This window comes from Syngnathoides biaculeatus, chromosome 11, assembly GCF_019802595.1.
Source record: "Syngnathoides biaculeatus isolate LvHL_M chromosome 11, ASM1980259v1, whole genome shotgun sequence".
NCBI lineage: Eukaryota > Metazoa > Chordata > Actinopteri > Syngnathiformes > Syngnathidae > Syngnathoides > Syngnathoides biaculeatus.
The window spans coordinates 15,029,705-15,046,880 of record NC_084650.1 but is presented as its reverse complement, the minus strand read 5'-3'; the positions used below and the strand labels follow the sequence as shown (position 1 = coordinate 15,046,880).

At 41.3% G+C, this 17,176-nt stretch overlaps 1 protein-coding gene across 8 annotated transcripts in view; it reads left to right on the top strand.

Moving 5' to 3' along the window:
- rapgef2b (Rap guanine nucleotide exchange factor 2b) overlaps positions 1–17,176 on the top strand; it is a 108,394-nt gene that overhangs the window by 61,758 nt on the left and 29,460 nt on the right. For 7 of the 8 annotated variants that reach the window (XM_061835991.1, XM_061835989.1, XM_061835990.1 and 4 more), the window contains 2 exons: positions 10,140–10,271; positions 16,101–16,278. In XM_061835991.1, coding sequence (XP_061691975.1) covers positions 10,140–10,271; positions 16,101–16,278 — 310 coding nt within the window. The remainder of the gene's footprint in view (positions 1–10,139; positions 10,272–16,100; positions 16,279–17,176) is intronic. The other variant, XM_061835993.1, reaches the window with a different exon arrangement.

Sequence of the window (17,176 nt, the reverse complement as noted above, 5' to 3'; positions counted from 1 at the left end):
AACCAGTTTTGGGGGCTGGATTTAAGTTATAGTTTTGTGTTTCATGGCAATTCATGGCAAAGCACTCCTGATGGGGAAACATTTTGCTCCCGTCATTGGATGCCACGATGCTGTCAGACAGAAGCGAGGCGACGCTTTTCACTTTGCAGCCTACCCTCCCGCCCCTTCCCACTTTGCTGTTTCTGTCGCCACGGAAACCGTTGTCTCCCAGAGGCTGTGCAAAGTAGGGACAGGAGGGGCCCGGTTGCCAGGGCGACCCCAGCTGAGAGACAGAGTGACATCATTGCTCCTTGCGAAAATTATTTTATATCGAGCTCCTTTTTAGCTCACGCCTTTTTTTTTTGTATGTTGCCATGACGACAGTCTCTAGCCAGGAGTCGTAAAATGGAGCTTCTCTCCTTCCTCCTTCCGTATCGGCTCCTCTTTCCATCCCCTCTGTCTGGGGGCGTAAGGAAGGAGGCGCTTACAATACTAGCCCTCCACCCCGCCTCCTCCCCCTCCTCTCTCACTTCACCACAGCCGCCATCCCCTCCTCCATCCGTGACACACATGCACCCATCCACCCCCCGCGCTGGCAAACAAACCGCTGGCTTTTAAAAAGAAAAAAAAAAAAGAAAAAAAATTACTAACGATGCTCCGCTCTCCCGACGCCATGGAGGTGAGGTGGCGGAAGCCAAGCTGTGACTGAAAAGACTTTTTCTCCATCAATGATGGTTTTCCACTCCTATTTTTTTTTTCCCGTATTTTTTCCAGACTGGATTTTAAAGCTGTCGATTTGGTGCCTCTGATCTAGCGGATCCTCCCTTCAGAGAAGGGGGTCGTGGGTGATACAGGGGGATGTTAGATTTTTTACATTCTGAGTCCCAGAGAGGAGTGTTACCACCATGAAACCGTTAGCAGCAGCAGACGGCAATGGAGTCCCGTGCCAACAGGAAAAAACGCCAGTGAGTACCAAGCCCGACGTCGACATCCGTCCGCGTCCTTGACCCTCCCCTCGTTTTGGGCACCAGGCCGGTGTAGCCTGGGATGTGTGTCAGTGTGTTGTAGTAGAAACGGATGCCATGTGCTTTTCTTTCTCTCGCACACGCACGCAGTTCATAGTTTAAAGGAGGTAGCAGAAATGCAAAACGTTCAATCGAGATGCTGTGAGATGCATCGGTGTTATGCATTTTGACAGGTCATTAAATCGATCCACAGTGTGTGTCTAGTACCCAATAAGGCTAATTATTGCGCTCCAAGGTAATCGTCTCTACCTTTTCCAGCACTACTATGGTGTCAAAGAGCAGAACCTTCAAAGACGCCACCCAAGTGGCTAGGTGTGACTCTGCGAAAGGGACAATAAACCTTGAAAAAAATGTGTGTGTGTACACAAACACACTTATTATGTATATGTACACATCCATCCATCGATCCATCCATTTTCCAAGTTGCTTATCCCCACAAGGGTTCCTGAAGTGCTGGAGCCTATCCCAACTAACTTCGGGTGAAAGGCGGACTGCACCCTGAACTGGTTGCCAGTCAGTCTCAGAGTGCACACACAATTTTTTTGCAAAACTGACAATGAACACAATAATGGTTCAAATGGTTTTTTCAAACCAGAATAACAGATTTCCTGTGTCAGGAATAGCTTCTTGAATCATCATACTGCTAACACGCAATGATGAAAAGTAAAATACTTTATAGTTTAGCATCACCTGTCTGACTGGCGCACGCAGTTCAAATTTGGTTGCAATCACGCTAAAATTCTGCACACAGTTCGAATTTGGTAGGAATCAAAATTGTAAATATTTGAAGTGAAATGCAAGAATGTCTCCATACTTTTTTTATTAATTTTTTTTTAATCGAAGAAATTCTAATTGTCACACGTTAATAAAGTAGCTGTGGCGACCGCGAAAGGGACAAGCCGAAAGAAACTTACTATTAAAGAGAAGTAGCAAGCCTCCGTGCAGATGCTAAAGTGACTCGAAATCTCAATGCTGTGTGTATTTTTGCCATATATTTTGACATTGTAAATAGCTTTTCAGTAAGTGTCCGTATCCAGTATGACCACAGTAATTCCCGGCCTTCAGAGCGCACCTGGTGATAAGCCTCGGTGCACAAAAAGAGTTTAACGCAGCGGTGCGAACGTGACAGTGCAACCGCTAACACGGCGGTGCTAATGCTAACACAGCGGTGCTAACATTATCTAGCGCAGCGGCTGTGAAGAAAAATCACGGCTTGTCGGCCTTGAATTACAGTAAATATTGCACTTAAGCATTTGTACCTGAAATGGAAATGGCGTTCTTCCCCAGCGATAGAATAAGAAGAAATATTTACTCAACTAAACAGAATGGCAGATTTATTTATTTTTTTTTTCGCATCTCAAGGTTTTTCTTTTAGATTTTTTTTATTTTGCTGTACGTTTTTCGTGACTGACCAAATTGAAGAACTGGCTGTGACCTTGTTGTGGCGTTTTGAGAATTCTGTTTTGTGGCGAGTCATTAAACTTTCATTCTGCTTGCAAACAAAATGGCAAAAGCTAAAATTCTTCACAATTTAACTTCACCCATCTGTCCCTGATTCAAATTTGGGAGCAATCAAACAAAATATCTCGGTTAGTTTTTGATGGACACTTGTAAATGTTCAACTGGACAAAATGTGCGTAAAATTGCAGTTTCAAATCAAACTCGTCGACTTCCTGTGTCTTTTCAGCCATGGCTACTTTTAGGGTTCTTGGTTCACAGTACCGTTAGCATTTAGTTATGAGTTAGTTTTAAGAGTTAGGTTTGTGCTAGATTGGGTCATATTCAAGGGTTTTGGGTACAATTCATGAATTAGGATTTGAGAGGATGGTTCGAGGTTAGGGTTAGTATTGGGTTCATCTTGTTAGGGCTGCATTAGGTTTATTATTTGGAATTCTGGTTTGACAAATTTTAACATTAAGGGTTAGATTTAGATGGTAGGGTCTTCAGATTGGGGTTAGCGTTTGGTATGAATAATCAAAATGGCAGATACCATTTTCTAGCCCTCACAAAGTGGTTCCGGTGGAACGTGGTTTTCTTCCAACCAATAGGGTCACAGAGTCTGTGGTGTCGCTATCCCCGGTGCTGAACACTCCCAGGCCTCGGTACCTTGCGCACTCCACGAGTTTGAGCTTCTGTCAGTACCACCGGTATCTGTCACACCCAAGTGTTCGCGCCGGCCCATAAATCGAGCGCCCCTCACCCCGTACTATCATGCTCACAAGTGACATCAACTCACTGAAATGGTGCTTATCGTCTTCTCCATAATTTGTGTTCCAGAGGTTTTATAGCAACACAAGTGCACCTTTTAAAATATATATTTTGTTATGAATCATCTCCAGTGAATTTGATGCTGTTGTTTCATTCCTGGTGGCTCTTTTCACAACCATATGCTTTTATTTGATCTTGTTTTTTTTTTTTTTTACTCCGGTAGGGTAGGGTTAGTGATTTGGGTTTTGTGGGTTAAAGTTAGTATTGGGATTTAGGTTAAGGGTTATGATTTTGGGTTAGGTTTAAGTTTGGTCTCTGGTTAGGATGTTTAGAGTTGGATTAGGTTTAGTGTTACTATTTAGATTTATGGTTACATTTGATTGTTAGTTTGATATATTGGTTAGGGTTTGTTGCTTCTGCTTTTGTTGCTTCTTTAAGCTGATGTGACGTTTTCTCCAGGAAACTGTAAAATGTGCTCCACGTAACATTTATCTTGGTCTAAAAACAGAATCGGGACAATAATGAACAGTGGCTGCGCACTTTGTAATGGTTTCTTCTTTGCAAGTCTTGTTTACCTGGTTGGCCCCTTATCTGCTGTCACACTCCCTTCATTGGATTGTTTTCCCATGTTGTTAGCATATTTATGATGGCTCGTGTAAATATTCAGTCATCCCAGCGGGAAAGCCGTTGGGCCGTGGGCTAAACATCAGCCGTCACAAAAGCTTTAATACTGTTATCTTGTCAACATGGAGGAGGAGTTTTACCGTTATAATAACTGGATACAAACTGAGAGAGGGGGGGAACTGGTTTTCCAGTTTTGATGGGTTAGGTGTAGGTTCACGCGTTTGAATTAAGATGTTTAAGGAAAGGATTAGGATTTAGGGGATGGGTTAGTTTTTAGTTAGTTTAAGGCAGTGGTTCCCAAAGTCAACCTGGGCATGGACTCCCAGTGAGTCGTTCAAAAAGCTCCCGGACACTCAACCTCAACTTTCGCCAATAATGTAATGCTGTACACAGCTGTGCCATTCTGGTACAAAGAAATACTCAATTTTAGTGGCTCATGTGCTCTTGCTTTTTGTTTTTTCACAATAAATAAATCACGTGGTTCAACACTGGAAAGGGCAATTCTCACATCATGATTAGCTTCCAGACGATTTTGTTTTTTCATCTTCACATCTAATAGAGTTGAAAACCCCGCCTCACGTTTGTACGTAGTAACGAAGGGAACATAGTACCTTATGGTTGATTTGGCGAGTTTTGGGAACAGTTCCAACCCCTCGCACCAAGATATTTTATTATTACTCTGTCTCAGAAATCGTGTCGCGGGCCCCCTGGAAAGACGTTTTTCACCCCGTGGGGGTCCGTGGACCCCACTTTGGAAACCACGGGTTTAAGGTGTAGGTGGTTTGTGTTGGGCTTTTGTATTGTAGTTTAGCATTCGTGTTCCATTCCCCCCTTCTTATCTTTTATGAATTTATAATTAATCAGCCTTGAACCAACAATCACTCCCTTTAAGATGGAAACAGAGTGGGTCCACACACACTACCCCGAACAAGTGTTTTTGGCCACTAAAGGCATCGTGTTTTATCACGCCAAGTAGTTGTCAATGGAAATTTAGACTGAAACTGAGATGTAAGGTCACTTTTTGGCTACCTGCTGACAAGCCAGCACTGGGTGCTAGCATATCAGGCCTATTTAATCAGATAGTCTCCCAAAAGAGGCATTAATCTCTTGATCCCTGCGGCTCAAGACATCCGACCACACGGTCAAGACAACTCTGGCAGGCCCTGATGTCCTTCAATGCTGGAAAATTTTCATTTCGTAACTTGAGAATTGCTTGAGTCCTTTAAAGAAAAAAAAAATTAACATTTTTCCAGATTGCTTACCAGATTTGAACCACGTATATTGCTGACCATGGTGGCCAAGTTTGTTCACACAAAACTAGCAACTCAACAATGTCACACTTTGACTCAAAATGACGTTCAGTCGGTATGTCAACCCACACAAAAAATCTAATTTAGGTCCATTCAAGTCCCAAAATAAATTATATTATCTATGACAACTCATACACATACAGTATATTTATTCATTTACGTACGCCAACGATATATAACAAAGAATTTATTGTTACTCCACTTGATGCCAAGGACGTACATCTATCCATTTTCCAAGCCGCTTAACCTCATAAGTTCAATTATCTTATACTGTGTACTCCTGTTGCTATATATACATCAGAAAAAAATAAATTGTAGATTCATCCAAGTCATTTTTTGAGTAAATTTAAATGAGAAATCTTTATTTCGGTATGTATGCTTCTTGGGACATTTTTGTTTGTTGTCTTGGCTGAGTAAAACTTTGAAGATTCTCTACTAGACAGATAAATACTTGTACATACACAATACAAAATACATTGTAGATTCACATAAGTCATTTTATGAGTAAATTGAAATGAGAAATCTTTATTTCAGTATGTATGCTTCTTGGGACATTTTTGTTTGTTGTCTTGGCTGAGTAAAACTTTGAAGATTCTCTACTAGACAGATGGAAGGCTAACACTAAATTGAGAAACATAATTTCCATGATTATGTAGTGGCAAAACCTTACGACTAAATTACCCTCCCTGTTGTTTGCCGCTTTAATTTGACAATCAAACCATAAAATAATACTACTGTGTACTCTCCCGACCTTGCCTCGCCCTCACACATCACTGGATCCTCGCATTAGCCTCTCGCTCCTGTAATGGACGTCTCGCAGTGATTCTCTGGTACAGTAGCCGGGCGCTAAATAGATTGAGAGGCAGCCCCGTGCTTCCCAGCTCGCAGATCTAGGTCATTAGGTCTGCAGTGTAATTTAAGGAGTGCCACATCTGCTCACATGTAGGCCGAAGCTAGCTAGTGAGCGGGTTCTGCCTCTCCGACATTAGCGTGCGGCTTAATCCGACCCTCCCCTGTCCAACCCCCTTTGACAGTTGATTGAACGCATCCACGTCAATTTGCCACACAAACTACCGGAACGCACCCCTATCCTATGCGAAGTTAGCGCGCTTAAACTGTAAAACTTCTCGACATTAGCATCGGATCAATGAATGCCCGCGTGGTGTCCGAGCAAGGCAGTCGGTGGCGCACATGTATGTGGAGCGATCAGTTGCCCCTTATTGACCCACAGACGGCTGACCTAAATGAACGCAGAGAGAGGATTAAATGTTTTATTATCCTCTTTACCAATGGGGGAGGGTCTCGGGGTTGGTTGGGCTTTCGCTTTGATTGGGGAAACCACACGTGGGTTGAGGGGTGTCATTTTCGGACCGTCAGGGGGAAAAAAAATAAATAAATTAACCGACCTGCTCCGTGGGACCGGACTGTGTACCCATCGTTCACTAATTGGTTTCGACGTCGACTTCCTCTGTGGCGTCATCTGCCAGCGGTCGGCTGAGTTTTAGGCAGATTTGAAAAAACAAGTAAAATAAAAGTACTACTTTACCTGCACATAAGTAAAAGTTAAAAAAAATGTGTGAAATATATTAAAATGCAAAAGCAGAAATGAAATACCCTCAATTATACTCAGAATGATTGGGAAGAAAAAATATGACGTTACATGTGACTTTTGTTTGACTCAGAGCAACTACTCTGTTTTTCCACAATAGAATTTGGCAGGACAAACTCAAACTGCAGAGTTTTTAAACTTGAACTATATTTTGAATATTCTTTGAATTTATTGTATTGCAGTAATTAACGTTCTTCGATCAGTTTACAGTTTCCCACAATAGATTCAAACAATGCTAATGCCACCTGGAAAAAGTCAAAGCATTGAATCGCTTCCTGAATGGCTTTTAGATTGTACAACCCAAAAAGACAAATTTTAGAGAGTTTCAAACTTCTTTTTTTGTAACTGATTGTTTACCTGGTTTGGATGAAGTAGCAGGTGATTTCTTTTTTTTTCTTGCATTAGATTCAGGCATCGCAAGTTCTAAACAACTTTTGAAGCGTAAATGACGTCAAACACTTGGCACATTATCAGGCAGTTTGAAGTGTCTCACAAAATTGCTTTTAACAGATTATCTGAGATTTATCCGCCCTTTGCATTTTTCTTGGATGACTTCAAATATTTCTGCGTGTCGAGCACACTTTAGTACCACAGTTAACTGCACAGAATCCATCCATTATCTGAGCATCTTATCCTCACATGGGTCGCTGGAGTGCCGGAGCCTATCGCACTGTCATCGGGCAGGAGGTCAGGGTACACACTGAACTGCTTGCCAGGCAATCACAGGCCACACAGAAACAATTACTCACAATCACAGCTACGGACAATTTAGAGTCTTTGGGATGAGAGAGGAAACATGCAAACTCCACACAGACGGGACCCAGGTTTGAACCCCCGTTCATCAGAACTGTGAGGCTGACATGCTAAGCAGTCACCCACCTTCCCGCCACTGCACAGAATTTTCATTTTTAAACCCACAAACGCTCGTCATCCACGAGGTTGCATTCCCTCATTCACCCTTTCCGGGCAGGGGTTGCAAATTTGCAGCAGGTTTAGTATAATCGAAAATTTTAATCCCACAGTATCATTTTCTGAAAGTATCAGATTTTTCTGTGCAAAATTTTATGTGGTCCAGAGAGGGTTGAAGCCAGCAGGTGACTAACAAGCTAATGTATGGTATTGCCATGAAAAAAATAGGGAATACAGTTACAGAAATATGAAATATGGAAATTTCAAATGGTGGGTAAATGAACACTACTCCATTTTATATACCATCTTGATTACGCTATTTAAAAAGGGGAAAAAAAGTGTTCATGTAAGTGATATATAGTACATGCGAGTCATGATCAAAAATTGGTTCACCGGGTCAGCGCGTATGAATATTTCACACTGCCCGATGTTTTATTTACCTGACTTATAGATGATACCCAGCAGGGAGGCCCGCTGCACATCTGGCAGTGTGGCACACCATCAATAATTCCATCAGCGCGACACCCGCCAGTCCAAACGCGGCGCACCAGGAAGTGGGTCGACCTCCCCCGTTCACCAATTTCTAAACGTCCCCCGAGTAAATATTTAATTCATACGCGCGTCTTGTGCTAAATCTCCCAAACGAGATTCTCCTGAGATATTTTTGGAAAAGTCAGGAAAAATGTATGTCAAACTTCACACTTCTGTCCGGTTTCTCCGGCATTTTTTTTTTCCACGTGGGCATTATCCACATGTGGTAAAGGTAAAATGGAAGCGTTATCGAGAGAGTCCTCTGCGTTGGATTGGAGGTGGGCCGCGATTGCAGGGTGTCAGAAGATTGCCGTGCTGTTTAATTATCTGGCTGGCTGCTCTCACCGAATTGGTGGATCGGAGAGGCTTGTACATGGCCAAAATTTCCCCGGGCCACTGTTTTTTCTCGTCTGCCTCGCTTCACGCAGACTGCCTTCGGCCGAGCTTGGTGTTGTTATTGTTATTAGCGCTTCTGTGCAAGTGTGAGGAATGTCTTTTACATGGGTTCTGGCGAGGAATTACATATTACAATAAAAAAAAAAATTACCAGAGTACTGAAGCCGCTCCAACATTGCCTGTGGATGTGCCTTTTTTTTCCGCTCTCATTGGGAAAGGGCAACATCGGTCGCATAATGTGCTGCAAGTCTATGGGTGATTTTATTGAGGGGTGTCAGCTCCATCACAGGAAAGACTCTATACAGTGAAGAAAAATATATGAACACCCTGCTATATTACAAGTTCTCCCACTTGGAAATCATGGAGGGGTCTGAAATTTTCATCGTCGGTGCATGTCCACTGTGAGAGAGATAATCTAAAAAGAAAAATCCAGAAATCACAATTTATGATTTTTTTTTTTAAATGATTTATTTGTGTGATACAGCTGGAAATAACTATTTGAACACCTGAGAAAAACAATGTTAATATTTGGTTCAGTAGCCTTTGTTTGCAATTCCAGAGGTCAAATGTTTCCTGTAGTGTTTCACCAAGTTTGCACACACTGCAGGAGGGATTTTGGCCCACTCCTCCACACAGATCTTCTCTAGATCAAACAGGTTTCTCGGCTGTCGCTGAGAAACACGGAGTTTCACCTCCCTCCAAAAATTTTCTATTGGGTTTAGGTCTGGAGACCGGCTAGGCCACGCCAGAACCTTGATATGCTTCTTACGGAACCACTCCTTGGTTTTCCTGGCTGTGTGCTTCGGGTCATTGTGATGTTGAAAGAAACACCCAGAACCCATCTTCAGTGCTCTGACTGAGGGAAAGAGGTTGTTCCCCAAAATTTCACAATACATGGCCACAGTCATCCTCTCCTTAATACAGTGCAGTCACCCTGTCCCATGTGCAGAAAAACACCCCCAAAGCATGATGCTACCACCCCCATTCTTCACAGTAGGGACGGTGTTCTTGGGATGGAAGTCATCATTCATCTTCCTCCAAACACTTTTAGTGGAATTATGACCAAAAAGTCCCCTTTTAGTCTCATCTGACCACAAAACTTTCTCCCATGACTCAGTTCTCAAATCAGTTATCATCTAACTACTCAAATAATATCTGAGATAATCAATTGGCAATTTAAAAAAATATCCGATAACTGCAGCCCTAATGATCATTTACAAAGGAGCTCAACTAACTTGTTTGCTGGCTGGAGTTTTTCATTCAATGGTTTTAAATTCATGACCTAGAAGTGTTTTTCATACAAATATTTATTTTGTCTTTACTGCTACGATCTGCGTCATGTTGCAACCTTCAGAATGGAACTTCACCATGAACCGAGGAAAACTACGTAATGCTTTCATTGGACAGCATTTTTTTTTTTCATGTATTCTTGTGGTTACTCCTTGTCTTGGTTAGTTCATGTTTGTCACGCGTGATCTCCCATAGCGTCCCCCCCGCGCTGTAGTCAGCGTCGTCATACTGACCGTGTGTATGTGTGTGTGTGTACAGCTTCCCGCCGACTTCAGCCGACTTCACCTGGCCGACGGCTTGCACCCACAGGGGACGCATGTGTCGTCCAGCCACTCGGGATGTAGTATCACCAGCGACTCCGGAAGCAGCAGCCTGTCTGATATCTACCAGGTGAGGCACGAGGGAGGGACCACCGCAAAAAAGACCCTCTCGCCAAACGGCCCCGTGTTCCGAAACTTTGGTCATTTCTTTTCGATATCTAGGTGTGAAGGTAAGTAGAGTGAACCCTGACCTTTTTGCGGTTCTCTAACAAATTTACATTTTTGTTTTTATTTTTTTATTTCTGTGGAATTGATCCTCAACGATTTGCTCCGCTGATTTGTGCTAGAATCCCACAAGATAGGGCCAAAAAGCCTTGGCTGATAGAGAAGTAGTGTTGGTGCCAAGGAAGAATCTTCAAGCGATGTGTTCTGGGATAGAGACAAAAGGCATAGTATGTCGGGGAGGCGCCAAATTTGTCAAACTTAACCTAATTTTTTTTGGTTCTCACTTTTTAGTTTAGTTAGAAGAGGATCAAAGTTCGGTATCCTTTTGTTTAACGCATAAATCGGGCAAATGTTTGCAATACAGAAGAACTGACATGTACAATTGAAGCCAGAAGTTTACATACAGTGTGCAAAAACACAAATTTCATTTTCTGTGTCGCTGTCTGAAGTCAAATCAGACTACACCTCTCCTGTTTCAGGTCAGTCAAGATGCAGATGTTGTAGTCTTTTAACGATGAATAACACAATATCAAAGAAATGCCTCACAAAATGTGGAGATGCAGTCCTCTCACTCGATTCATATTTTTGCTTGAACAAATATGATAATGGTGAATAATGTGACAAAGAAAAGCACATACCGTAACTTTTTTCACACGCTTTCAACCATGCCATTTATGCGGCTAATTTTGTGCATTTTTTTCCAACGGCCGCAAGAGGGCAAGCGTGGTGGAATATATGTGCAGAGGAAGTGACCTTTACCGGTCTGGCCCTAGCCAGCGTGTTACTGACGTGTCTCATTGATTTTTACCGGTATGTTTTCTTTCAAACCGGCCCTATTATGGCAGCGCTAGCGTTAGCATGGTGTTAGCGTTAGCGTGGTGGTAGCGTTAGCGCGGGGGGCTAGCCTAAGCCATAGCCCTGCGGTGCTTGCGTAAGCATTAAACTCTCTGCGTCCCGTCTTTCTTTGTAAATATCTCGTGTTTCAATGTGAGTTTCAATGTGGGCACTTGTGGCTTTTACACAGCTACGGCATATGTATGTACCAAATGGTATTTCCTTTACAAACGTACTGGGTGAAGCTTAGAACCAGGTGTGCTCTGCAGGCCGGCAATTACGGTATGTCCAAACTTTGATTTTGATTTCCAGTATTTTTTTTTTTTTTAATATCTAAAATAAACTGTAATAGCGCACAAAATGTGGCGATATTTGCTTTTAACCGGACAGTATCAAAACAAATTTGGAATTATGTGAATGCAGTTCAAATGTGGCAGCTACAAACAAAAGGTCAATGAAAAGAACGTATCCCCAAACTTTTATATTTGACATTGATAATGTCAAAGCAATACCTCACGTGGAGATGCAAGCTTTTTCACCCCCGTGGATGGTTTCCCCACGCAATTTAAACAGGTGAACTTTTTAAAGGTAAACACAAGCACAACTGATACTGCAGTGGAAACTGACAGATCAACAAAAGGTGGTTTTGATAAGAGAACAGAAACAAGTAGCATGTGCACCCCCGCAAACGTAAATAAAACATCTTAAAAGAGCACAAAAATCTCACGCCGACTAATCCTCTTAATGCCTACGCATCTTAGCGCCGTCACATGCTTTGTGAGCTCCGTTTCCAAGTCCCCCGCACGGCTCGGCATCAACTTTGCTGTGCGCTTGGATGCGGTTACTTTAGAATCCGTGGACACTTACATTTGTGTGTGTTTAGAAAAGATGAGCTTAAAGCCATCTCGTAGCCACACATCCACATGCGCACCGTTTGCTGTTCCTTTGTGTCCTGACACCGCTTTTAACTTTCAAGCTTCGCCATAATGTTTTCATAGAACTGAAAATATGCTCCTGTTTAAAAAAAAAAAAAAAAAAAAAAGTTTCGATAGCTAATTGTTCTGGCAAATATTTTTGTATTTCTTTTTCTCTTTTTTTCCTGTTTTATCTCATTTTTATTTTCTCTTTTAAGTACCGTATTTTCCGCACTATAAGGCGAACCTAAAAGCCTTTAATTTTCTCAAAAGCCGACGGCGCGTCTTATATGTTGATCATTATTGAGCCTTTGGTGCAGCTCCATCTAATGGATGCATAACCTAACCCCATCCTCAACTGTCGCATCTATTCTATGTGCCTTATAATGCGGTGCACCTTATATATGGGAAAAGTGTTAAAATAGGCCATTCATTGGAGGTGTGCCTTATAATGCGGTGCGCTTTATAGTGCGGAAAATACGGTATTTGTTTTTCAAATACTTATTTCATCTAAAAATATGTTTGCCCAATATTTGGCCATGTTTTAGTATTTTCCACCACAGCAAACATAACTCGAAAATAATAGAACAAATAAAAGAATTACTCAAGAAATAATTGACACAAAGCATGCATTTTAACCGCTATTGACGTGCTCCAAGCATGCTTAGCCGCACTAAGCACCTCCTTAAATTGAAGACATTTAAGTGCATCTTATGGTTGCAGAAATATGGCACATATCCTGCACACATAGGTATATTAATATTGCATCCATTATACTCAGATTTTTGTTATTCGCAGGGGTATAAGGAACGTAACAGGAATACTGTAGTTGTGTTTTTTTTCATCTTTTTCTTGTAGTTTTTAGTAATAGTTATGGGATTTATATTTTGCGTTGTATTTGTTGGGGCTTTTTTGTATTTGGAGCTGATATTGTGAACTATATGTAATAGTATTTATTATTTGTGGTGTAATTTGTGTTGGTGCGTGCAAGCTAGATTGTCTTTAGTCATCAAACATTCCACTTGGCCCACAGCTATAGCAAATACGCGATGGACTGTGTTCTAACTTTCGTGTCAATTTACAAATGAGCCGTTTTAGTGAATATAATGATTGATAGGTGACATGTAATTTGACATGTAACTTTAAATCACACCCTGAACCTTCAGTAGATCCATTTGAAGAGCCCATATTGAGTGTGTGTGTGTGTGTGTGTGTGAGGGGGGGGGGGGTCCATTGTGCATTTCCACAGCAAACAGGATTAAGTAAACGTGGGCTTGTTGTTTAAACAACACAAGCCCACGTTTGCCTTTACCAGCCAGCCAGTCCACAAAAGCACTTCATCCACCATGAACTCCAGTGAATATAAAAAGTCTACTTGAACATGTGAACTTCATTTAGTGTTAGTCAAACACTTGAAATGCGTTTGACATGAGTTTCTGAACAGAGCAACATGCCTGGTTATATAGGGGTGCGCACTCTTGTTTTTAATTACCCTCTCAAATTTTTGGGGGGGAAAATCATATGTATTTACATCAAGTTTTTATTTTTATGAACACATCACTTTATTCGCGATATATTTCCCCCATTTTCCTGCCATTTTTCAAATTTGTTTTCGATTTAAATCTATTTTCAAATCGTTTTTTTTTTTTTTTTTTTTTTTTTTTTTTTTGACTGTATACTCACACCATCTATTTACAAGACAATAGATCAAACTTTTCTGGTTGCAAAAGATGTGTCCAGTGTTTGTCCTCGTTTCTCTCAGGAGCTTACGTAGCAATTTCCTTCCTACCTCATCAGGAAGTGCTGACTTTGGAAGTTTTTGGGTGGGAAGCTCTGAAAAGCTTAATTACCGACAAGGGCCAATTCTCATGGTCACTGTCAACAAGCACGACAGGTTTGTGTGTGTTGTGTGCGCGTCTGTCTAAATAAATGATGACACGGGCCCTTCCACGCGGCCTTTGAAAGCATTGATCCAAGAATAGCCCTGATGAAATATTCACAACATCTGACGTTTAATGCTGGCTGCGTGTTTGTATGGATTGTTGGATGACACGAAAGGCGGGACCCACGACACATGGGCGGCCTTTGTTTAATTGCAGCAGTGACTCGACATTAATGCTATAAGTTGTCCATGTTGTTACTTCACTTTATTTAGAATTCGCAATATAGGTTGCGCTTGCATTCATTGGCTTTTGGTTTCTGATGATCTGTCTCCAATGTTTTTCTTGTTTTTTTTTAATTATATGTTTTTTCAATTTAATGTAAAATGTATTTTTTAAGCAAATATTTTTGTGGTGTTTTGAATATCTTGAATGTTTTGTTCTGTTTTTTATACATTTGTTTTCAACGTATTTTGTACTTTATCTTATTCATTTATTAGCTTGTCTTTTGGGCTGTTTTTGTATTTTACAATTTTTTTTAATTGTCCAATTTTGTATTTTTTTCAAACATGTATTCTTCATCTGATTTTATATTTTCCATCTAATGCTTTTGTATTTTTCTGTAATTATGTAGTATCTTTTTTTTTATCTTTGTAGGGAATTCTTCCTGAATCCTGACATTTTTGTATTTTTCACATTTTCTTTTATATTATTATTTTCTAATTTATGTATTTTTGTAGTATTTAAGTTTGGAATATTTTTCTAATATTTGTATAGTTTATGCCTAGCTTTTTTTCTGCTCTTTTAAATAGTTGTGTATTATTCTATTTATCGAGTATAGTATGTTTTTTTTGTCACATATATCTTTTTTTTTCAGACTACCTATGATTTTGCTATCTATACATCTTCTGTTTGTTTTTAGTTTTCCAATAATTTTCATTTTTGTTTTCATTTTTTTCCCAACACAGTACTTTTTATCCAAATATATTATGATTGACTATTATATATATTTTTTATGTATTTTTGAATTTTTTTTACATTTGTTTTCAAATTTGTAATTTTAAAAATTATTGTAACATTTTAATCATTATTCACTACTCCAAATGTTGGTTACTCACTCACAGGAGTAACTATCTGAAATATTTTCTTTGGCAGTATTGTGACTGCACTGACAACCATGAGTGTTTTTCTCACTGTACTCATGATGTGAAGTTTTCATCTTTAATGAAAAGTCCTCCTGCGGTGCGGGGCCCCGCCCACCGATGGGTCCACGCCCAAATGTCCCCGCCGACCCAGCAGTGGTGAATTATTAATGAGCTTGCTCCCTTCTTGACTCACATTTTAAGGGAAGATGACACAAGACGAGTTGGGTCTTGAGTCCTCTTTACCTTTTAAAAGTGTGAACGGTCCCCACGATGCATCTGATGATGGAATTTTGCGGGTATTTTCCCAAGACCACCTTTGCTCTCATCACCAATAAGGTGAGCTTACAGGAGATGCCTTTGCGTGTGCTGTTTTGTTCCACTGTTTTTTTTTTTCCTGAGCCGGAGAAATCGCATCACGGCTTTCAAAGAACGGGATGTTGCCAGGCGGCTTCGGATTGACTTGAGGGCTCGCAAAGAGGTTGCGAGTTAATGAGCTTGTTTCTATGCGTAGCAGTTTGTTTGTCATGCAGCGCTAGAGCGGGCGTGTGGTTGTGTGCTGAGAGTGGACAAAATGGGGCACAGCACACTTTTTGCTTAGGCACGAATTTCCAACTTTTTTAGGGAAACTGGAGCATAGCTTTGTGTTTCAACGTTAATATTTTTAACATTTGTTTTTTGTCTCTCATTTGAGCGTTTTTTGTAAGATTCTTGTACTTTTGTGTTTTTGCCACGATTGTGTCAAAGTTCTCATTTTTTGGAATTTACGTTTTGAAGTATTTATTTTGGCTTTGGTTTGGATTTGTTGCTCGGATGAGAGTCGTAGGTTAGTGTTGTTGAGTGATTTGGGTGAGCTTGCTGGCAGGTGATCGCAGCGTATCTCTTCACGAAGTCCGTCAGAACCACGGCGACTCGTCAAAGTTCCCCGACGACTTTTACCACATTGCCAATTTCTCCCCACCAGGCAACTGAGAACGAGCCCGGCGACATGGACCTGAGCGGCCTGCCGGAGACGGCCGTCGACTCTGAGGAGGACGACGACGAGGAGGACATCGAGCGAGGGTCGGACCCCCTCATGAGCCGGGACATCGTCCGAGACTGCCTGGAGAAGGACCCCATGGACAGGACGGACGACGACATAGGTGAGACAACGCTTTATGTTGTCCGTCCTCCGGTTGGTTAAAGGAGAATTCCGGTGGTTTGGAGTAACAATGTATCCAATAGGTCATGTGATATGTATCTTGACAATGTGATGTTAAATCCTCTCTCATTTAATAGTGTTTTGAGAAGATTTTTATCGGCAATTACGAATTTTCAGGGGCACTGCCATTTTCGCGAGTCACATGACCTACGTGGCGGATGTGACGTGTACCGTGCCGCAACAAAGGCTCGATTACATGCGACACCGTTATGCCCAGCGCTGATTTCTCGGATTTGTCCTCATCTGATGAAGAAATAGCAGTATCGGTTGATCGAGGAGACGGAGGAATACTTCCGTACAGATTTGAACCTGTCGCTGTAAATAATGTTGAATATTCAGATGGTTCGGAGCTCGGCGGATCAACTGACATTGCTATTTCTTCATCAGATGAGGATAAATCCGAGAAATCAGTGCCGGGCATAATGGTGTACCATGCAATCGAGCATTTGGAATGGCACGTAACACGTCACACCCGCGCACGTCGGTCATGTGACTCGCGAAAATGGCGGCGTGCCTGAAAATTGGTAATTGTCGATAAAAATCTTCTCAAAACACTATTAAATGAGAGTGGATTTAACATCACAGTATCAAGATAGAGTACACATTACCTGGCCTATTGGACCAGAATTTTCCCCATTCGTGGGCAGCGTCCCGTTTTTGGGACATCGTGATTTTCACGCATTATATCCTTCAGTATATCAAAGTATTGTCTTTTAATCTGATTCTGGTTTTTGGGACGATCTACTAAGAAAACCCAAGTACTCTCTCGCGGGCAGCGTCCCGTTTTTGGGATGAGATTATAAATTAGTACAGTTATCATATAATTTAACCATAAACGA